Here is a 24,123-nt window from a genome sequence, read left to right as displayed (position 1 = left end):
ATAATGCCATGATAGATATATAAAGGAGGCATGATTTGCATCTCAATGGCACCATACTGATCATTTCCATCCCTTGCCTCTGCAGACACTTGATTACTAGTTACCCATTTTTCATAGTGCTCGCTATATTTAATGATTGTCACTCTTATGGATTTTTTTTATTAGATTCTATTACTTAAATTACTATTTCTTAGAGAAATTAATATATAAACATATTAAGTTAGCCTTGTTATCAGTTACTGAAACAGTATCTGCACAACTGCTGCTACCCCTTGGCTGAACCAGAATATATTCTGATCATTAACAGTTTACCATATAGCTGGTGCTTTGAGGCCTACAGTTCTCAGAAGTTAGCATTTGTCGGGCAAGAGTAGATCCATCATACAGTGTATGTTTCTATTGAGAATTTGTTCGGGTTTTCCAACGACATCAGTAGATGGAAAAATCTCATCCTGAACCCTGCTAATAGTAGTTTTATTTAGAAATTAATTCCTATGAAATAAAATCAAAGGCATTCAATAGAGTCAGTCAGATAAGACTGATGTGGAATACAATAGCATTCTTTAAATATTATGAAATGTTGTAATACAGTAGGAGTGATTATATAAGAAGAAAAGAATAGAAGCAAAACCTTTTAGTAAAAAGTACAAAGGACAAGGTTCAGGCTAGAATGTGAGAGGAAATTTCTGGCTGTTGGTGAGTATAACATGCTGCCACTTGAAGTTGTGAGTTTTCCTTAACCAGGTTTGCAAACACAAAGTGAATGGCCATTTATTAAAAATGCTTCAGAGTATCCTTTCTCTTTGTCATTGAGGCAAAAATGCTTTTTGAACTTTAGGTACTGTGCAATGTACTTACAGTGGAAAGAATTTTTATGCACACAACTCAGTTGCTACCATTTTGTTGTAAATGTTGTAAAATATGATTGTGTAGGTGAGAAGTGAATTGTGTTGTGAAGTTTTCATTTTTTTCCAACTCTTACGCAATTATTTCAAGGTACGCTCAGGGTAAAATAGTTAAGAAGGGCTGTTTTAGTGGATCCTGTGCTGAGCAGGGAGATGCCCGGAGGAAAAGTACAATACTCATAGGTGATCCTCCTGGCTATGACCTTGGCCATGCCTATTTCCTGCTCAGGTGCATGTTGCAGTTTCTGATTGTGGCAACTTTTCCAGTGGCACTGCCTATCTTCCTGGAGAAAGGAAATGCCTCCTTTCGACCAAGCCTCCTCATCAGCTTGCAAAAGAGATGTGGCTTTCATAGCTATGTTTGGTTGCTTGGTTGAATGAAGAAGAGAAAGGTTTGCCATGCCTCTTCTCAGTGAATGTGGGATTACCTAATCACTACAAGCTCCGAGATCCCTTTTCTGATACTATAGTTCTATGTAATACCTGAAAAGTTATCAAAAGAAGGTCACAATCTGTTCTCCTTTATTCTGTATTCTATATAAAATATATATTTAAGTTGCAGGAATGTTCATTCTGATTGAGTATTTGGGAAGAAGGGTCTTCATTTCAGCATAAACCACTTAACCAGAGAGAACCGTTGAAGAAACAATAGCCGTCTATTGGGAATGCTGTTTGTTTCTATGAGGATAGAGGCAAAGTGCAGTATTGCCTCTTACAATTCTATAATTCTGCATCTTACTAAAATTAAGTTCAGTGAGATTTATCTTCAATTTTGAAAATGGTCTAACATTGAACCCTTAACCATATGTGCATCTCTTAGAATTTGAACTAAAATATTCATTTGAATTGTTATATTACCTACTGAATATTTTGCAAAATATGTTAAGTGAAACAAAAAATAAAATACATTTAAGTTTATTCCTTTTTGTAAAATAAAAGTTTGTTGCCTTTTAAATTTTATAAATAATTCTATTTATATATCTTTAATTCATTGTTAAAATGAATATACTATCATTATAAATAATCTAACAAGTCATGGCCACACTTGGCCAATAAAGAATTCTATTCTATTCATCTCAAAGATCTAATGTTTTAACTTCACTTTTTGGAAGAAAAATCTGTTGGTGTCATGGAAAACCTGCTGGTATCAAGCAAGCAAACAGTAATTGCATTTTGGATCCAGAGCATGTTTAATATGTTTATTGTAGACTTTAAGAAACATCCTTTTTTCTCTTCTGCATATGTGTAATTTCAAGTATATTTCAATTTTACTTTTTTTTTATACTTGTGTTGCTAACTGTCCAGTTTTTGTGAGTGCTTTGAGTTTAAATGATACCAGAAAAAGGAAGCTATTGGATTCTTTAAAAATATCTTTTTGGTTTTGTGTCGTCTTTGTAATTTATATCCTTTTAAAGCCTAGGGCTAGTGGGACAAGGTCAAGTGGTATTAAGTTTTCTGTAATGCCTTTTGTTTTTCTGGTTTGAATTTTCCTTTAAAAGAAAAAAGAAAAGGACAAAGACCGCCAGCGAAAAGGAAACTATAGAATGACAAACTGAAAAGGATCTTATTATTTAAAGTAGAGCACACAATATGAATTTTATATTAAAAAACAGGTTAACCATTGAGTTTTCTACATTATACTACTCTAAATTACTAAAATGTAATATATGATGTGAAATTACCAAGCAGATAGTTACTCAAATTAAGTTCTTCTATTTTACCTTGGTCTATAATTTTACTGTATAGACGATACGTATTTTACAAATAAGTAGTACTCTCACCATAAAATATGTTTGAATAGTGATTAGGAACACCATCAAATCAACATTTGAGTTGTCAGTTGCCAAACTGCTCCAAGTAATTAAGTCTCTATAATTCATTATAGCCATCATTTGAATTTTTAGTTAATGGACGTCCTTCATTGAACACATTGCTGGGCATTGCTATTAATTGTTCTGTCCAAAATTATAAACTGTCAAGCTGCAATTTTTAACTCTGGTGGAATAAATATAACATTTGGAAAGAAAGAATAAATTGACCTGTATCGAAACAAAAAGCTTCTATCTTCCATAATTATAGTTTTCCATTTATATTAGTTTCTCTCTTTACAAATTTGGGGAATGTAGTAACATTTATCAAAACTAAATATCAGTTTAAAATAGCAAATCATATGCAAAGGTTTTTGCCTCACCTCCCAGAATCTACTTTTCAGAATTCACAATTACCCATAAGAATGAATTTTAAATATACTTTAAGCAGATAATTCATTGCTGAGTTATTTTTGCTGAGAAAATCAGTGAAGGGTTAGCAGAAAATCAAAAGATTTTAAACTTTATGTATATTCTGCAAATTGGAGGTAAGAAAAAGTTGTACCATTTTTAACAAAACATACTTAGAATAATAGCAATGCCTAGATTTGGGCTTAAAATTAAAAGACTTGATACACAAGAAAAAAATGAGGGTGGGATGAACAAAAGCAAACACATAATATGAATATAATTCTAATTATGATTTGTTGTGAGAAACAATCAAGTAACCTGTGGAGGTGTCAGACTGGAAAACTTCAAATGAGGGACTGGCAAATGTGACTGAAGAAGCAATAGAATGTCTCCTCTCTTTTTCTTTATCTGCTTTGCAGCCTGTTGGAGTAACTATTCCTTGGAGAAGTTTGCATTTTTCTTTAGTTGAAGTTCTCTTCCATAGATTTGTCAAATGAAAATAAATAGTGATATATAATTTTTTTTTCAAAAATTTTTATTGGTTTTTTAAAAACATTTACTAGGAAAAGGGTATGTGGAATAGTATACAAATTTTGGCAGTTGCAAGTATGGCAGACGCCCCCTCCCTCCAAACTCATAGTATACATCTAGGTATAAAACATTAATACATAATCATGTAAAATCAGCATATAGGAATAAAAGTTTTCAGTCAACTTATATATTATAACATATTTTCTAAATATAATTTCACTATTACTTTTGGTATGTTTATAGCAATGTGGTTTTCTTATTCATTTTTGTTATCTGAGCTTTCTTGGTATTGCCCCTTCTCCCCCCGCTGGCAGAGCTCCGGCCCCTCCCGTGTCCTGTATAACCGTTGTAGAATCTTCTGCTTTTTCTAGGTTTGCTTTATTTTTTTCCATAAAGGCCTGAGCCTCTATGGGTGTATTAATTCTAATTCTTGTCTCCTCCCAGAATATCAACATCCCTTCAGGCATCAACCATCTAAACCACACCCCTTTCTGGTATAATTTATTCGCCAATTGCGAATAACTTTTCCTTTTCTCCCTAATTTTTTTGGGGATCTGCTTCAAGATGTTTATCTCCCTATCGTGGTATGTCAATGTTTGCCCCCTTTGTACACCCAGAATTGCGTCTCTTGTGCTTTCCCTAAGGAATTTAATATGAACCTCCCTGGGTACATTGTGTGTCCTAGCATATGCTGAATTCACTCTATAGGCCAAGTCTATCTCCCACTCCATCTGTTGTTTGTCTTTGTGTATGTATTCAGCTAAAATGTTGGTCATAATGTCCCTTATATTTTCCCCATCTGTTTCTATAACATTTTGAAATCTAAGATAAAAGGACATTCTCTCAAACTCTGTTTTCATTTGTTGAATATCAAGTTCTTTGTTACTCTTCTGTAAAACTTCCACCACCCCCTCGCCTCCGCCACCCCACCCTCCACAAGGTCCAGTCTCTGCGAGTTCTTATAAATTTGGACTTGATTCTCTTTAATTTCTTCCTTAATTTCCTTTAGTTGTTTCTTAATTTCTTCCTGGCCCTGTATGAGTTGTTGAAGCATTTGCAGCAAATCCACCTCTGTGCTCTTAGGTTGCATCATTTCTGTAATCTTTGACTGTGTGGCAGGGCTGGATGTTGCAGATGTCGGTGCAGAAGTAGCAAAGCCAGGTTTTCCAGGTGGTGGCCTTTTTGGAGACATAGTTTATAAAACAGAGAAATCAATCAGTGTAGAGACTGGACAGCTGGAGAAGTAGAGCAGGCAGATGAGTCCAGGAGGCAGAAAATCCAAACAAGTGAGAGTTTCTTTGGTCAATCTAGCGTTAAGAAAAGGTTTCCTCTCCAGAAGGTTCAAGAAATAGCAATCCACAAGAGATTCCTCTGGGTAGTACGGAGACAAAGACCGGAAGCCTGAGTTTTAAAGGTGGAGTCAGGTTTCACAGTTCATGAAGACAACGGAAGTGTGCCATCTTGCCCTGCCAGCTTTGGGCTCAGAGGCATAGTAAAATTTCAAAAGTTCACAAAGTTCTCAGGTCATCAACAAGTTATAAAACTAAGTCCAGTGAAAATCACTTTTACAGGGGTGAGGCATCAGTAGTTGGCTCTCCCCCCTCCTCCATCCTCCTAGGGGCAAAAGCAGAATTTTTTCAAGCCGCTTGTCCAAGGGGGGGTAAAATCCCCCCCTCTAACCGCACCTCCAGCGAAGCTCCGAGAGTTTAACTTATAGTCTTGCTGAAAAGTCCATCAATTCAACAAAAAAGGAATGGAGAAAGGAAGCATCTCACCATACCGCCGCTGCTACCTTCAATTTTACGCTGCCCGATCGGCATGGGGCGAGACGCAGGCGCGCCCTCCAAAACTGCTCCCCGGTGCCTAGAGCAAAGCGGAGAAGCCCCCACCAGCCGCCGCCGATGCCAGGGCCCTCCGCTAGCCGCTCCCTCGGCAGGACACCTCTTCGGGGCGTCCTGTGCCCCCCCAGAAGTGGGGGAAGCCCACCGGGAGAGCGGGAGCGGGCAAAGACTTGCCCGTTGCCGTAGCCGCCGGAACCGGAAGTCGTGATATATAATTTTCTTATGTCATATTATATATTTTTACAGCTATGTAGTATTATATTTTACAGCTATTTTAAATTGAGCTTGGGCCATGTAGATTACACAGATACATCTGAGTTAATCATGCTTTTATCTACAATGTTTTCTTAGCAAAATATAGACGCAATTTGACATTTTGTTCTTTCTAAGTTTTCAACTACCCATTTTTGTCTTCAGCCCTGAAATGCCCTGGTGTTCGCCCACCCAAATACTAACCATGTTGAACCCTATTTGGTTTTTTGGAGACATGTCAATGTCAGATAGATACTGCCGTCTGTTATGATGCTTTCTTTGTTATCTTGTTTCCTCAATTGGATTTTACATTTATTCATGATTTCTGTGCTCCAGATTTATAAATGTTGTACTCAGGTTAAACATTTTAAAAGTGTTTTTATCTTATTGATAGTTCATTTTCAGTTAGGTGTGCACTTAAAAGGGATAGCATTAGCTGCCATAACAAAATTATGTGCCTGTCCAAGCTACTTAAATTCTACTCTATATTTAGTTGTGGGGAGGTGTCTCTTTAATTAAATTTAGTTATTCAGTCTTGTCATCATCCCTTCAGGTGATCCTGAGCTCAAGCCTTATGGTACATAGGTATGGAGATATTTGTTGTTGAACAGATTAAAAACATGCGTATTTACTTCACCAAAATTGTATTAAATATCTTGGAAATCTATATGTGGGCTAGTAGAAAAGGATGTGTGTGTGTGTGTGTGTGTGTGTGTGTGTGTGTGTGTTTGAGGCCTTTTGTTGACTGATTATTACTTTTACTAAACGTATATTGTATAGCTATTAATAATAACTGCATTAATTCTTCATTTTAAAGTTTTAAAAAGAACAGCCCAGAGAAAACACAGACTATTTTAGATGAGATTAAAAAGAAAAAAAAATTAAAGAAATGTCCAGTGAAGATAAGCATTTCTCATCAAAGTAAATGTGATGAGATTTGAATAAATGGCATGATATCCTGTTATGGTAAATGTTTTGAGGATAAATTTATGCAACTTTTGCAAAATATGATTAATCTTATTTGAATGATGGAAAGATGCTCAACACTTAGGTGATTTAGAAAGATGCAAATTTAGCATGAATACCCAAAGAGCGACAGGATTTGACCAGTATAGTTATTGAATTATTTTTAATTATTCACAATGATCCTAGATGATAGACTGTAAATAATGTTACAAGAACTTATTCATGAAGACAATATGGGTTTTTATCTAAAATAATTAAAAGACAATTTAGAATTGTGCTAGATATGTTAGAATATTTTGAACATCTTAATTGTATCCAAAGAAAACATTGAACAATTTGAATTGGACTTCCTATTCAAACTTTTGGAAGAAATGAATTTTGTAGAAAATTTATAAAAGGGATAAAATAAATTTATACCTCACAATAGACATAAAAAATCCCTAGTGATCTTAAGTAGTTCAACAAGAGAAGGTTGTCCCGTGATTCCAATGAATATGCAGACACAGGCTTGGCTGTCTGCCACGACTAATTACATAGATAAAGCCACCCCTTGGCTAGGAGCCTAGAAAGCTATCTTCAAGAAACCAAGATTAAACGTACAGAATGCTTTCTCAACGGCTCATATAATGGACTGTTGTTTCCTGCAAAGATTCCCCTCCTGTCGCTCCACCTATAAACTCTTTGGGAGGGGCCACAACCTTAGCCAGATATCCCTACTTCCTTCTATGAAGTCTTCTCCACAGCTGTTCCTTTCTCCTCTCAGCTCTACGCATATGCACATCAGGGACAACCTCCCTCTGTTCCTCTTCACTGCTCCCTGACTCAGATGCCACCTGGTGGCCAACAGGCCTCTCTAGTTCCTGCTCTGACTCCAAACACCCTCCAGAGTCTTCCTCATCCTCCAGAGCAGTACCATAATAGTCTGAGCTGTCAGAGTCCACCAACAGCTCAGCCAGCCACTGCTGGGCCACAACAATTATACTCTCTTCTTTTCTTTAAATATTGACTTGAGACATAAGACAAGATGAAAGGATTATGAACATAAAGATTATTTTAAAAAAAAAAACCTTACAAATTGAGAAACTTTGCAAATGACTTGGTGAAGGTTTTAGAAGATCTTTTACAGGGAATTGATGTATCAAGAAAACTAAAAATTTGATACATCAGCAGGTTTTAAGAGGTACAAACAAAAGAAAGATGATGATAAAAAATATAAAAATACAAGATCAAATAGAATAATTGATGAATAAGATGACTTTCAAAGTTGAGTGGGAAATAAAATATGTGGTATTAATATGACAAATATCAATAGTATACAATTAGTTTTTAACTTGCTTATTTAAAACTTTTCAAAGAACTATTGCCAGTAATAGGCAAATGGGCAAATGGAATTGTCTCACATAAGGTAGATTTAATCAAATTCATGTATATTGGAGTTTTATTTCATAAGAATCAGTTATACTTTGTAAGTCTTCCTAAAAAAATACTAGTATGTCAGGGAAGCCATTTACTCATTTAGTATCAGGAAACCAATCAATAGTATTTGATGATGGAAAGATGAATTCTTTCATCTTTTAGACTAAGAACACACAAGGGGCTGGAATGTTATATTGTTTTTAAAAATCCCTTGAAAAAAAAGTACATTATTGCAGTGTGTGTGTGTGTGTGTAAACCATCGATCTACATCTATCCCTATCCTTTTATCTGCCTGTCTGTGTATTTCTGTGTGTGTGTGTGTGTATGAATGGAGAGAGAGGGAGGGGGAGAGAGAGAGAGAGAGATCTGAACATGCTTATTATATTGACTGGACAATCACTTGTCTGAAATGGTCATAGGATCTCCTGCTTGAGCAGGGTGCTGGACTAGAAGGTCCCTTCCAGCTCTATTATATTCTATTCCATTCCATTCCTATTTCTATTTCTATTTTTTGCCTGGTGGAATTTTTAAAAAGGCAACATAAGGAAAGACGCTGTATAGAAACCTAGGCAGGATACCTTGTCAAATTTTGCCATTCAAACTAGTTCTAATTATTCAAGGAAAATACATTTTTAGTTAAGAACATTTTCCTCTAGTCTAAGGAACACCTTTATTCATCTGTAAGAAAATCATTCATTTCTTAATTTGAAAACTGCAGCTCTTACCAATTGCTGGCACCTTGAAAAATGCTACCTTGCTACTTAAAGGAAATATCCACAGTTTAAGACTGTTAATAAGCAATTTATAAGTTGGTAACAGATGATGAATCTTTGCCTGACTTCTAGCTACATTTGGCCTGTTATATGCCAACTCCTAGAGGGTAGGTTTAGCACAAATGTCTATAAAACTCATGGTTTATTTCTTCTTTTTCTTCTAGTTTGACACAACTTGTATCTCTTTGTTCGTATGTGTCATTGGAAAAACTAAATATAAGCAACAACTGCTTACTAGGTAAGTTTGCAAGATAAATTGGAAAAAATAATTTCAGTTTCCAATGCCATATTATAAACCATATGTGAGTTTCATTATTAACATATACTGTATATCAAAAAAAGGCTAAAAGTTTATTTTTCTCTTTCTGTTATATCTAAAGTTCAGTTTTGCAGCCAGATTCATATGTTGTTCATTTTTTAACAGTGAGCATTCCTGTTAGCTTTAACCATGGCAATGTTTACTTTACTGGTAGTCCTTAACTTATGATCAGTTGTTTAATGGTCATTGAAGTTAAGGCCTTGGAAAGAGCGCTTTATGGCCTGTAAAGCACTTCGAACCATCAAAAAAAAACATTGTCGTGTTCCCACTTTACCACTTCTTGAGCATTTGACAACCGACTTGCATTTATGATGAGCTGCAGCATTCTGCAGTCATGTGATCATGATTTCTGATTTTTTTAAATGGTTCTGGCAAAAGACACCCATTCAAGAGAATGGATTTGTTTAATGACTTACAGCTATATGATTTCTTAACCACCACCATAAAAAAAGTCAACAAATTGGAAAAAGTCAGGTCTGATCATGTGGGTGCCTCAACCTATGACCACAATGACTTACAGTCAAAGGTCTGGATCCAGTTGTGGTTTTAAGTCAAGGACTACCTGTATTCTATAATGTCTAATATTTATAGATAAGAGGATTTGAGCCAAAGGTTTTAATCCTTTTTAACTCTATATTTACTTGAACGAGGCGGTGGTGAGGCCCCTCCTTAAAAAGCCTTCCATGGAGCCAGCCTCTTTAGCCAACTATAGTCTGGTATCCAACCTTCGCTTTGTAGCGAAGGTTGTTGAGAGCGTGGTAGCACGTCAGCTTCCCCAGTACCTAGACGAAGCTGCCTATCTGGATCTGTTTCAGTCGGGTTTCAGGCCCAGGTACAGCATGGAGACGGCATTGGTCGCGTTGCTTGATGATCTCTGGCGGGCCCGGGACAGGGGTTGTTCCTCTGTCCTGGTCCTATTAGACCCCTCGGCGGCTATATTTACTAATAGTCCTTGTATATTGTGAATTATAATTATGTAGGTTAAAATTTAGTATTGTTTAAGAATATTTAAAAGTGGAAGAAAGTATTCTGATTATTCCACAATTCATTCTTCACCCCATAATCATCTTAAAATATATGTTATTGTTCAGCTTAGAAGACCATTCCTATTTCTAAGTTTAATTATCCATTCTGGTGTAGGTTAAATAATGTTTTTTTGGTTATATAAATTTCAAACTTGATGGATGACATGTGTCAGTTGACATAAGAATCTGAAGGGGCAACATTCAGTATTTTAAAGATAAATGGTGTATTCAAAGCATTTATGTACAATTAGGATTCCAACAGATTTTAAAAAGGAGTCTATGGAATGTTAAATTTGAAACAGAAAATATAGCCAAATTAGGATCTAGAACCCTCCAGTGTCATTTATTACATTTTTAATTTTGACCAAAATGATTCCTATGATTGCAGTGTTATTAGAATGGAATACAGTACAGTAAATTAAAATTTAGGGATTTCATTTCATTATCCTTTAAAGACGCTTAAAAGAGTGTTCCTAGACATGAAGATTTCATTGTATTCAGTATTTGATACCTATTTGCGTGGTCACTGTTAATATATTTATAATTATTGATATTTGTTTTGTTCTTAACAAATGCAGACATGAAGACTCTCATTCAATGCCTTGACAGCTGTGATAGCCTAATGGAACTATCCCTACTTGGAAATCCTCTTCTTCAAGAAGACAGCTGGAGGTAAATAGATAAACTGGGATATGAGATATATGTTTATAAACATGTGGATAGCTTTGTTATATAACATTTAATAATATCATTAAAATTATTATACTTATTAATATAACAATATTGCTTTATTTAATTTCTATTAATATTCCAATAATGGATTACATTATACGATAAACATTGAGAAAGGCTTTTCATCTTCCTCAATATTTTCACTTGTTGGATGTTTTATAGAAGTAAGTTTGATCAGTGTTTTCAAACTTTTTCAAGTCCTGGAAAAGATAATAACTCTTGGAATCTTGGTCCCCCAAATGGCAGCCATGATTCTTTAACACATGATAATAAGCCCTGCCTTTTCACCAATACCTTAGAAAAATTGCTCTGGGTGCCCCTTACTGTGTTTGAGTAAACTTTTTTGGTCATTCATAAATTCCCATCAAATTCTCCTGGAATTTTAAGATGCCACAAAGCAATTAAAATAAAAGGGAAATGTTGAAAAGAAGATAAGAGTAAAAGCATGAGCTTCCGGTTCCGGTGGCTGACGGCGACGGGCAAGCTTTGCTCGCCCCGCGCTTTCCCGGTGGGCTCCCCACTCCTTGGGGGGCACAGGACGCCCCGTAGAGGCTCCTGCTGGAGGGGCGGCACCACAGGGGATCCCCTGGATCGGCGGCAGCCGGGGGCCCCCGCCTCACTCCAGGCACTGGGGAGCATGATGGGGAGACGCTCCGGCGTCTTCGCTGTGAGGCTGACGGAAGAATAAACGAGCAGAAGGACGCGGCTGCGGTGCAGTGAGGTGAAAACTCCCTTCCATTCCCTTTACTACTCTGGAGAAATTGCCAGCAGTTTAAACTTTTCTTTCGGCTTGGCTGGAGAAGCGCGGCTGGAGGGAGGGGGATTTCCCCCCCCCTCAGACAGGCGGCTTGAAACAATTTTGCTCTCAGCCCCAGGGGAAGGAGGAGGGGGAGAGCCAACCAATGATGTCACACTCTTACTAAAAGCAAATTTTGGATTTAACTCTACAATGCAGTGATGATCTGGAAATTTTGGAAACTTTGAAAACTTTGTTATGCCTCTAAACCTGAAGCTGGCAGGGCAAGTTGGCACACTTCCGTTGTCTTTATGAACTGTGAAAATTGACTCCACCTTTAAAACGTCAGGCTTCCGGTCTTTGTCTCCGTGCTACTCAGATAAATCTCTTGTAGATTGCTACTTTTTGGACTCCCTGGTCTGAAAAACTTTATCTTACTGCCTGTGTAACTAGAAAAATCACCTTTTGCTTGGACCTTTAATCCCCTGAACTCTCCTGGCTGTTCTACCTATCTGACTGATCACTCTTTGTATTGACTGAACTCTTTATTCTACAAACAATGTCTCATAAAAAACCACCTCCTGGGAAACCTGGCTTTGCTGCCTCTGCCCCAACATCTACAACATCCAGTCCTAGTACACAATCAACGATAACAGCTTTGATGCAACCTAGAACCACAGAGACTGAATTTCAACAAATGTTCCAACAACTTCTACAGGGACAAGAGGAAATAAAAAGACAATTAAAAGAGATGAAAGAAGAAATTAAAGAGAACCAGGCCCAAATTAATAAAATCTCACAGAGACTGGATCTTTTGGAGGGTGGGACAGCTGAGATGAGGGAGGGGGTGGAAGGGGTGCAGAAGGGGAACAAAGAACTTGATACCCAACAGATGAAAATAGAATTTGAGAGAATGTCCTTTTACCTTAGATTTCAAAATGTGGTGGAGACAGATGATGAAGATATAAGGGACATTATGACAAGTATTTTGGCTGAATACATTCAGAAAGAGAAACAACAGATGGGGTGGGAACTAGATCTGGTTTATAGAGTGAACTCAGCCTATGCTAAAACACACAACGTACCTAGGGAGGTACACATTAAATTTCTCAGAAAAAGTACAAGAGATGAAATTCTGAGTGCACAAAGGGGGCAAGCTTTGAAATACCAAGATAGGGAAATAACCATTCTGAAACAGATCCCCAAGAAAGTGAGAGAGAAAAGAAAAAGCTATTCGCAGTTAGCGAAGAAACTATACCAGAAGGGGGTGTGGTTAAGATGGCTGATGCCTGAAGGTATGCTAATTTTCTGGGAGGACACAAGAGTTAGAATTAATACACCCATAGAGGCGCAGGACTTTATGGAAAAAAATAAAGCTCTCCTAGAAAAACCAGATGATCCTACAACAGACATACAGGACACGGGAGGGGCCGGAGCTCTGGCGGCGGGGGGAGATGGGGCAATACCGAGAAAACTTAGATCACAAAAATGAATAAGAAAATCTGCTTGACATAAATTGTTCAAAATTATTAATTGAACTTACATGCTGACTATATATTACTATTTAGTAATGAATTTTGTGTAAATGTATATTATGAGTATGGAGGGAGGGGGCACCTACCGCACATCACAACTGCCAAAATTTGTAACCATTCCACCACCTTTTTCCCTGTTATTTTTCAAAAAACCAATAAAACTTTGTTTAAAAAAAAAGAGTAAAAGCATGATGGTCTGATGTAGCAATAGCCTTTTTCTGGAGAGGTTTCGGGTAAAACATGAATTTAAGGTAAAATATAACAATCTGTTACCAGCTATGATTGGTCACAGTAATTATCACAAACCAAGCTAGTCCTGTAAGATGGAAGAAATATCAGTTGCATTTACTTTTAACTGAAATGAGCATTCCTTAATGACACACCAGCAATGTTTAGTGACCATTTTTTCTTATTGATTTCAGTGGGAATGAGTTCATCCTGTTTCAGCACTCTATCACTGGCAGCATATAATAGTTCTGAAGTGTTAATGAGAGCAGATTAATTCAAATTATTGTTATAACTATAATTTACAATTACTGGAGATAGTTTAGAATTACCAACATGTGCAAACTACAGAAAAGGCAAGGGTTTTGTTTTACATTTCTTTTATTTGTTAGCTGACTATATTAAATACTTAATGGTAGAGTGCATGGAATTATTTACATTTCCCTCTTTAGAAACTACATCTGCATATTATCATCAGAATTCATATTTGTGTTATTTTGCTTCCATACTAATTATATTTTATTCTTCTCTATTAATAAGAAGGTTGGAACAACTTACCGTATGTTTGATCTGTGCTTTGATTGGGTGGATATTTTAAATAAATGTGCAAATTGTATTAAATATCTATAACAAATTTTAATTTCTATTGGATTTCTATACATTTATTTTGTTTTGTTTCCTAAGATTTTAAAAGTATACCATTTTAATCATATTTTCCATATTCTATTCATTGATTTATTCCTAGTTGGGTGTTAATTTTCTTCTCAATTAAACTTAATATGGTTCCAAGGTTTGTTAATGCACTCATAATAGTTTCACTCTCCTATATTTAAATTTACTTTAGCTCAGTCTGATCCGATAGCTGTTCAACATAGTCTTGGATTGGAATAATCATACATTTGTCTTTTTCAACATCTCATATTTATTTTCTTCCTTTGTGTTTTTCTTTAGGGGGAGTAGGCAGGGGGAGGATACTATGCTAATTGTAGAAGGTAGAAAGTTGCAATTAGAAATCAACTCATTTTGAGTTTTTAAATGCTTAGAACATGCATTTATGTTTTGCTACAACCGTGCCTTCTTTTGTATTGATTCTGTCTAGTTCAGTATTAACTAATAAGATTGAAATATAAATTGTCAGATGCTTAGCAGCCTTAAGTTCTCTACAAATTGTATTTAAATGGAAGCATTTGTAATCATAGATAGAATCTACTCTTAATAATTTGCCCTGTATTCAGTTCCTGTTTATTTTCATTTTCATTTCTCAAATAATCCAAAGTTCTTTTTTTGTTTTTTGCAGCTGGATTGGTCTTCTGCCATTTTCCTCATTTAGCTTTACAGTTTGTTTATACTTATGCTTCCAAACTTTTTGGATTGTTTTTCCATTATCTCTTTTCCCCATTGAGCTTGGCTAACATAGTTTTTTATTTTTCTAAATCTATTTTTCTAAACTTAGTAATTTTAGCTGTGCATATGTGCTTAGGAATTTCATTATTGATTGCAAAGTTAGAAAATATTAAATAAAGCTTGAAAGCCTTTAAACCAGGGGATCAAAAATCCTTCTCCATTAAACACTGTTAATTTCTTGCAAGTAACAAAAGAGAAATAGAGGGATTTATTTTTAAATTGGTGTATTGTTCTTAATTTGATGTATTCTTAATTGGGGTGTAATTGCTATTCCACCTAAGTTCAGTTTAAAATAACCCTTGAAATTCCAGGGTCATCAAGATCCTCCCACATTGCTTGGCCATTTGAGCTTTCATGGTCAGAGAAAGATTAATTTATCTAATGGGATACTATAAAGTATGGATTTGTTGAATTCAGCATTGACAATAACTGCAAGCAATATGTTTCAATGAACTTTACATAACCCCCTGATACCAACAAAGGAATTACTTATAAAAGTTCCCAATTGGTTTCTTACTTTCATGTCTAGCCAGTGATAACACTGAAGAAGCTGAAGTACTGAGAAATCACTTTTTGGAAATTAAACCCTAAGATCTGTTTGAGCATTCCTAGGGGGAATATGTTTCATTGCAGTAATGATTAATAGAACCTCTTAAGTGACAGAATATTCACCAGGAAGTTTTCACTAAATGAAATATTGATTCAGCCCTCACTAGCAGAAACCCAGCTGGAAAAACTAGATCTAAGATCCCATGGCTCTAAGAAACCATGGTTTCCAACATTAATCAACTTGATATGGCACCTTTTGAATATCTCATTATTCAACATTGTCTCCAATATCTCCAGACAGCATATTCACGGTTATTCATTTAACATTACCATCTGACATCTATGCACTTGTGAAAAGGAAATGCAGATTTTATATTTTTTTTGTTCTGATATAAATTGGAATTATGATTCTAATGATATATATTGAAACAAGGTATATGAGTCAGCCAAAATTTGAATTCAGCATGTTAACTTTGTGGGGCTGAAATATTTGCTTGTTTTTCTATTCAAGTATCTGGAATTCTTGGCCAGATTTTTTCTAAATTTTCTTTGATAATTGATTGGAAAACTTGGCATAAGAGTCTATTCAAACTAGCCTGGAGGTAAAAAGGGTTTAGTTCAAGAAAATATTCCATAATCTGTAAATCCTTTCCATGAAATATATTGGACTGGATTGTAGTTTTTTCCATTTCCTTTATCTGGATGGCATTCTGCTATTGACTCTGTGAGGAAGGTTGTTTTTACTTAATCCTTATAGAATCATCATTGGAAATAGTTCTTTAGACCATCAAATGCAACTCACTTTGTATCATCTGTAGGAACCCTATGTAAAATATCCTGAGCAAATGTCTAACTAACATTTGTTTGAACATATCTATGAAGGGGAGTCCACCATCTCCTTAGTTAATTGGTTCCATTATGAGTTTTTGCTATAAGGAAAATCTTCAACTGTTTTCCTTTAACTTTAGACATTATCCCATTTCCTGCAATCTGAGATGATAGAGAACATATTGTATCTTTCTTCTGTGTGACATCCCTTCAGTTACCTGATATAGAAAAATCTCATAAATAAACAAGGGTTTATTTAATAATTGGACTAGCTCCAACATCAAGGTGCCAGTTTCAGCTGGAGAAGCAAGCATTCACAGCAGTGTTTAACCCCATTGTGCTTCTCTTGAAATGCCAAATTCTATATAGTTAAGACATTGCTGCCTTTGTGTTTTAGGTTGCAGTCAGAGATTTTGTATGTAACATGTTTCAAAAAGCTAACTTGTACTAAAGTTATGGTTTCTATGTCATTTTAAAGATGCTCCTTACTCAAATATTTGCCCACTTTGAAAATACTTAATGATGAAAATGTAAGTTGTGGTGCAGAAAAGGTTTATGAAAAAACCTGGAGGTCAGAAACATTTGCAGCATTTTGTCAAGCTCAGATTCAAGAAATTATATCACTCCACAAAAAAGCTACAACTAGATTGTAAGTATTTACAATTAATTTAAAGAAATTAATTTTCAAATGTTTTGTTCCTTGATACTTATTATTGATGTAACAATATATACATTGGAATAACAATATGGTAGAAAAGTGATGAAAGTCTATTCTAAATGTAGAAATGTGATCAGACGGAAATACCCTTCACGAGTTTATATGAAATGAAGTAATCTTTCTTGATTTCTACTGTTTTATGTTCACTAATCCATTAGAATTAATTACATGGATACTGAATTAAAGATTCCTAATGCAGGCTTGTGCAATCTGAACTACACAAATCCAGAAGACTCCTAGATATTAGAAAATAGATGGATTGCAATTTTTTGCTAATATCTGGTAGTCATCTGATTTTTTGAATCTAGTAACCCTACTTAAGGAGCTTAATTAGTGCTAAATCTGTGTATAGGACAAAAGTAATATATGAAATGATGTAAAGTAGTATGATTTTATATTGCATTTCAAGAATATTGAAATATGTGCAACTACTATATGTTGCATATTATAGGTATGAAATACCTATGTATTCAATTATATGTGTAAATGTACTGTGTCTATATAGGCCACACAAGGGCAAATAAACAAATTGAATGAAAGCCGAAGCTGAATAATAGCAATAGCACTTAGACTTATATACCAGTTCATAGTGCTTTTACAGTCCTCTCTAAGCGGTTTACAGAGTCAGCCTCTTGCCCCCAACAATCTGGGTCCTCCTTTTACCCACCTCGTAAGGATGGACGGCTGAGTCAACCTTGAGCCAGTGAGATTTGAAATTCCGAACTGCAGCTAACAGTCAGCTAAAGTAGCCTGCAGTACTGCACTCTTAACCACTGTGCCACTTAAGTAGAGTTACTAGATCCAAAAAATCCAGATGACTAACAGATAATTGTTGAAAAATCCATAAAGAAACCCATAAAGTGCTTACTTAAAACATTTCAGACTTCTTGTAATATCATTCTGCATAATATTCATAGTTATAAATGGCAGAAGCAATGTCTGTGAGGGTCAGGAGGAAGAACTGCTAGCAAGACAACAGTTAGATAAAGGGAGCTTGAGCCTCAGGAAATAATGTAATATGAATAAGCATCTCAGACAAGCCCCTCCTTAATTCACAAAAAGATAAATGGAGGAGGAGAAGCTTATTCCATTACTAAAGTTTACAATGAAAACAGTACTGACTTACTTGGCATTGGTTTCCTAATCTGCTCTATCTTGAAGAGTTGACAGTAGTAGATTTGAATTTCAATAAAGAAGGTGTTGTTTTATGTGGCAGTTTGGTAATAAGAAGCTATCTATGTTGTTTATTATTTTTCTTGAGATCATGTCTGTGATATGTCGTACAAGAACTCCTAGGGTTTTTTTAAAAAAAATCTGAGTTTTATAGTAGAATATGTGTGTTAATTGCAAATCATTGTTGTAAATATATTGCATTTGGAAATTAGAAGAAGCACTTATTCAAAGATGTGACCAAGATTATTTGCTTCTATGTTTTTTTCAAAACTGTACTCAACTGTACTCAAATTTGCTCTTAAAGAATTTAGCAAAGATTAAGGCTGTGATCCTAAATAAAATAAACAGCAAAATATGGATATGTATATTTGAATGAAATGTGCTCACTGCCTTGACTTATAGAGTATATGTAAAAGGCAGGATATAAACATAATAATATCCACCTATCCCAGGTCCTTAGAAAGAACTCAATAGGTGAATAAAATGTCAAATTCAGTTTAATCATCTGTCTGACTATGCAATGAACCATAACAATTGTAATCTTGTTTTTAGAGTTCAAACAGACATGCACTTACCACATAATATCCCAGACTTAACTATCATTGATAAGAAAGAACAAAATTGGTTGGTGGATGTTGCAGTACCTGGAGAAAAACACAAAATACAAAAACCTGCAAATAGAAGTAGAATGACTATGGCAAAAGAAAGCAATGATACTGATAGTAATAAATCCTTGGATAAAATCCCAAAATATTTGGAGCAGTCCTGAACACCATTGGCATTGACAAAATCACCACCAGTCAATTGCAAAATAAGCTTTACCTGAAACAGCTGTTACAATACTTTTAACATCACCAAACAACATCTGCCTATCCAAGGTCTTTGGGAAAGATTCAATAGGTGGATAAAAATGTCAAATCCAGTATAAACATCTTGCTGATTATGCAACAACAATATTAATAATTACCTCCCATAGGGTGCAATGGGATTTTTTTTCCCCTAAAAAGAGTCTATAAGATTGTAGCCTTAATATTATATTCCTAAAGAACAATATGAAACCCCATAAACATTTTGGCTGTTTGTAAGTAAATGAGGCCCTGTAGAAACAACCTGAAGTAAGTAAATTGCCACATATAATCATAACCATTAAGGCATTTTTTATAACAGAGGTGTATAGCTAAATTAGGATGTTCCATCCTGATTTCACACAAAGTAAGCTTGCTCTTTTTAAAGAATTATATGCTTTTAAAAATTGTTCAGATCTAATAAAGGTCTGTCAGTTAATCTTCCAACACCTACTTGAAAACAGCTATGCAAAAATGTACTTCTGTTTCAGTGTTTTGGTTTTCAACGGGCCTTGTACAGAGGATTGGAAATAAAAGACCCTAATGGAAGCTGAAACCCTTTTAAAAAGTTACAGTTTAAACAGGTGAAAATGACATAAAAAGCTTATAAAAGGAATTGAAACTGAAGAAATATAAACATTAAAACTCTTTATGAAGTTTAAAGGCTTTTTACAAGAAAGAAGGAACAATAAGAATATTAGGAGATACACCCAGTTATATAGAATTACATAATATTACTGTATTGTTATTTGTCATGGCTTTTACTCTTGGTAGAGATAAAACACATATATGCTCCCTCTGTGTGTGTGTGTGTGTGTGTGTGTCTCACTTTCAACTGAATTTTGTTCTCTGCAAAGCATTCTGCTCAGAAGACAATCATTTGTTCTCTCTTAAGTTGGAGAACATAATATAATAGATAGTATTTAAGTTGTTCATGCTTTCCTGATAAATGAAGATACGCTGATTTGTTTGAAATAAAACAATTGTCTAATTCACATAAAGATAAATATATAACATTTAAATATTATATAATATAATATTTAATGCTCTAATTAAATAATATTTAGTGCTGAATTTTATATCAGATCACATTAATCTTGAATGGACATCAGTGGCACCGAGGAGAGGTATAAGAAAAAGAATGTCAGACATCAGCAACATTGTAGCATCTCAATACTTTTTTTCCTATGTGTGTTGTGATATCCCATAGATGCCTCAAAGTTGGCAGCGTTTTCAATGAAGAGTAACAATGCCATTTTAACAGATTGATCCCAAAAGCAAGTTCTTTTCTAGATATTGTCAAAGACTTATTTGCTGACCTACCAAAAACAGCAACTAATTTGGCTTGTCCAGGATATAAGACTCTATCAGTAAACCTCTCTAGGGTGATGTGATATATATTTCACCAAGGTTGTATTTTAAGATATATTGATTTTTTTATTATTATTATTTTAAGATATAAAATTATTTTAAGATATATTTAGAAAAAACTTAGCTTATATGTAATGCATTTATATGTTATTAATCTTATAAACCATTTTGGGAGAGCAGTATGCCTGAAATAAATAATAATAGATATGTTTTAACTATTCCTTTTCCAGAGATAAATTTTCTGAAGACTCTGTACAGCTCCAGTGTTGGTATTTAAAAAAACTGATGAAACTTAGTATTGAACATCGCTATGCACATGAGTATGGAGTTCTAAACATTACAAAGACAGAAGAACCAAAAAAACAGGCAGATCATTTGACACAAGACTTCATAGAGAAAAATAACTTCTTTACTTCAAGTGTAAAAGAAAATAAGCAGGACTTGTTGAATATGCCTGAAAGATGGATTACTTCTGGCCATACTCACGCTGAGCCTATTAACTCCTTCATGACAGTTCCAGAAACAGATGAAAATCAAGTATACAGACAAAATAATACTCAATATTCTACAAATGACAGTGAGGGAAGCAATGCATTAATCAGCCCTAAGAGAAACAAATTCAACAGGCAAATTACAGCCATTGAAAGAGGAAATTACCTTCAACATTTTGACAATTCACAAAAGTAAGATCAAAGGGTCAAGCTTTTTTATGGAAATATAACTCTATCTCTCTGTAATCTTAAAACAGACAGCAGCATCACTAAGTACATATACTGTACACCTACTTTGACAGCACATCAGTAATAATAGAAACATGTGAGTAGCACACCATAAGCAAGAAAAAAGCAACTACCGTGTTGTCTTCTATTTCTACTCTTTCTCTATTCTGTATAAACATAATTATACTAGTTGTACTAAGAATATATCTATAAACATTAGGCTATGCAGTGCATTGCAAATCATTCCTTCAAAAAGATTATTGGCGTAAACATCACCTGTCTTTGAAACATTTAGGAAGCTGAATCTCTTGAAATATAGCAGGCTGGGGAATTCTGGGAGTTGAAATCCACGTGTTTTAAACTTGCCAAGGTTGAGAAACACTGATGTATAGGACTGTTCCAAAGGCTATTCCTAACATAACCACTTAGTTATTTTGGTGCTCCGAATAGAAGAGAAATTTATTACATGCATACACAAAAACCTCAAGAGTCTTTAAGATCATGTTTCTCTGGTTTTTTCTTCTGTTTCCTTCTTCTATCTCAGTACTACTTCCTTCTGTCCCAAAGTATTCTAACAAACAGAATAGTCGTTAATCAATTGATTTTTAATTCATTTTGCCTTAGATTCCTATAAATTTGACATTTGAATGAAATTAATTTTGGTGGAAAGATTATTTTTAATTGTTGAGACATTTTCTGAAGAAGTGAAATATGAAATAAATATAATTAATGAAAATGAGCAATATTCAGGAATTTTACTTGCACAACAAATTCCAATCTCAAACCTCCAAAATATACTGTCTTATTGGACAGTAGATTTATAATCGATTCAGTAACCTATTTTCATATAACTGCCATAAAATGAATTTATCAATTTTAAAGGACTGTTTTCTATACTGTGGATGGCATGAAACTTATATGTATTAAATCATTTCAAGAATTCTGGCTTACCTATTAGTGGAACAAGAAAAACAAAAGTTTTTCTCAGTATTTTCTATTATTTTCTGTTTCTCAGCATTTCTCTATAGTGTATTGCCTCTTTTTTTGATATTTTATTTAAAACATTTTCACAAATATATACATAGCCTCTTTAGGTGAGCTATTTGTGGTGAATTTGTGCTGATGTCATGCATCTTATAAATTTCCATAAAGCACTTTTTTGAGAAGATTTAAGTAACATAATATGAGTACTGTTGCATGCTGCTATTAGTTATTCTTCTGCTCCTCAGCCTGAAGGGATTCCCCTGTCTCTATGACTGTTCTTTTTGTTGCATTCCTGGTAACGCCTATACCAAAATGGTGAGCTGAGTGGTTTCACTGTATCCGTTATCTTCCTAAGGTTGCTGGTGATGTAGAACTATAGAAATTAAGCTAGTTGATTGGTGAAATAACATTTCTGACAAAGATAATTCATGGGTATTAATTTGGAAGTTTTCAGGATAGTGTGGGATGGGCTGGCAAGGCCACAATCTATAATCTGATAGTTGTAAAAAAACTGATATTAATATATTTTTGTATGTTCTCTTGCTCTGTATGGTAGTTCATGACAGAAAAATTGTACAGCAATTGTAAAATGTTTTGGATATATTTTGACAACACCTTTTAAATTATGTGACAATTTCTCAGGATTTATTAAGAAAAGGGTCCAATTTATTATTGTGATGTATGCAAGTTGCTTTGTGTTAAATCTGAATTTAGGTCCACTTAGTATTATCTGTACTGATTAACAGCAACACTCCCAATTTTTCAAATGATTTTTTCTCATCCATCTAGAAAGGCCAAGGTTTTAATGGGAGACAGCATGCATCACCAATAATCTTTCACCTCTTTATTAATTTATTTTAATTGAATATTCTGTAGATGAATAGATCTTTTCAAATTAGGATAGGAAGAAATGGATACAGTTAGCCAAGATTTGGAGCTCACTTACTTAGTTGTTCAGGCATGTTTCAGGCACGACTTCCAATCAGATAATGTAACTTTTTAATACTTGAATTCAATATTGCACAAGTGCTCCTGGAATGTAAGGTTTGTTTCCATAATTAAATATTTGAACCTAGCTGCACATTCAAAACTATTCTGATGGTGATAACATCTAAGGCTTTCTGTTAGTCCTTGTGAGTGAACATTGCATACAAAGCAGCTCTACCAAAATAGGGTGAAGTAATTTTGAGAAAAATATACACTAATCTAATTATTTTCCCCCTAGTACATAAACCAATTTCTCCAATAGTTAAGGCACTCTAGGGCTAAAAATCAAGGAAGATGTTTAAATCTTAAAAAGCAATCTGTTATCAGCCATAAAGGAGACAAACTATTATTTAATTCAGATCAAACAAATCCTCCTGATTAGTGAAAAGACAGTGTTTTGCTATCTCCTGGTCTATGCATATAGATCACCCCTAGATTCTACTTTATAGGTAACATACAAAATATTCTGGTACATTCTTAACAGGAATTCTTCAAAAAATTTCTAGTTGCCTCTCAACTCATCTGGGATGGATAGGATACAGATCTGCAGTCAGAGATGTCCTAAACTTTAAACCTTATGAACTTCTTTAACTTTCCTTCTTGCCTTATAGTTTACTGATGAAGAAATCCTTTGGTGTTGTGGTAAAGGCATCAGGTTAGAAAGCATAAGTTTTAGTCTCAAATAAGATACAAAGTGAGCTAGGTGAGTTTGTGTCATTTCTCTCATCCCTGGGAGGATGGCGAGAGGAAACCATTTCCAAAAAATGTCATGTAAACTGCAGGATATAGTTAACATTGACTTGAAGGCACAGAAAAAAATGATCAGATCAGAGACCCTGAGTTGCATTTGAATACCTTATTGCATTTTATGCTGCTGTAAACTGTGAAATGTAAAGATTGGCCTTTTCAGGATTTTTCAGCTTCAGTGAGTACATTCTATGCATGTTCTTACTGATATTGAGGCAGCAGGTTATTACAAATACTATTTACTGAGTGATGCCAAAGTGTACGCACAGTTTCTGCATTTGGAACAGAGATGAGCTTCAGGCCAATAATGAGAGAAATGTACT

At 34.8% G+C, this 24,123-nt stretch overlaps 1 protein-coding gene across 2 annotated transcripts in view; it reads left to right on the top strand.

Annotated features, from left to right (window-relative positions):
• LRRIQ1 (leucine rich repeats and IQ motif containing 1) overlaps positions 1 to 24,123 on the top strand; it is a 115,334-nt gene that overhangs the window by 36,686 nt on the left and 54,525 nt on the right. For both annotated transcript variants that reach the window (XM_081958767.1, XM_081958766.1), the window contains exons 13-16: positions 9,068 to 9,141; positions 10,826 to 10,919; positions 16,735 to 16,905; positions 20,594 to 21,046. In XM_081958767.1, the coding sequence (XP_081814893.1) occupies positions 9,068 to 9,141; positions 10,826 to 10,919; positions 16,735 to 16,905; positions 20,594 to 21,046 (792 nt within the window). The remainder of the gene's footprint in view (positions 1 to 9,067; positions 9,142 to 10,825; positions 10,920 to 16,734; positions 16,906 to 20,593; positions 21,047 to 24,123) is intronic.

This window comes from Natrix helvetica (assembly GCF_964273705.1).
Source record: "Natrix helvetica genome assembly, chromosome: 6".
Taxonomy (NCBI): Eukaryota; Metazoa; Chordata; class Lepidosauria; order Squamata; family Natricidae; genus Natrix; species Natrix helvetica.
The sequence above is the reverse complement of the archived record's forward strand: the minus strand, read 5'-3'. Positions and strand labels throughout refer to the sequence as shown.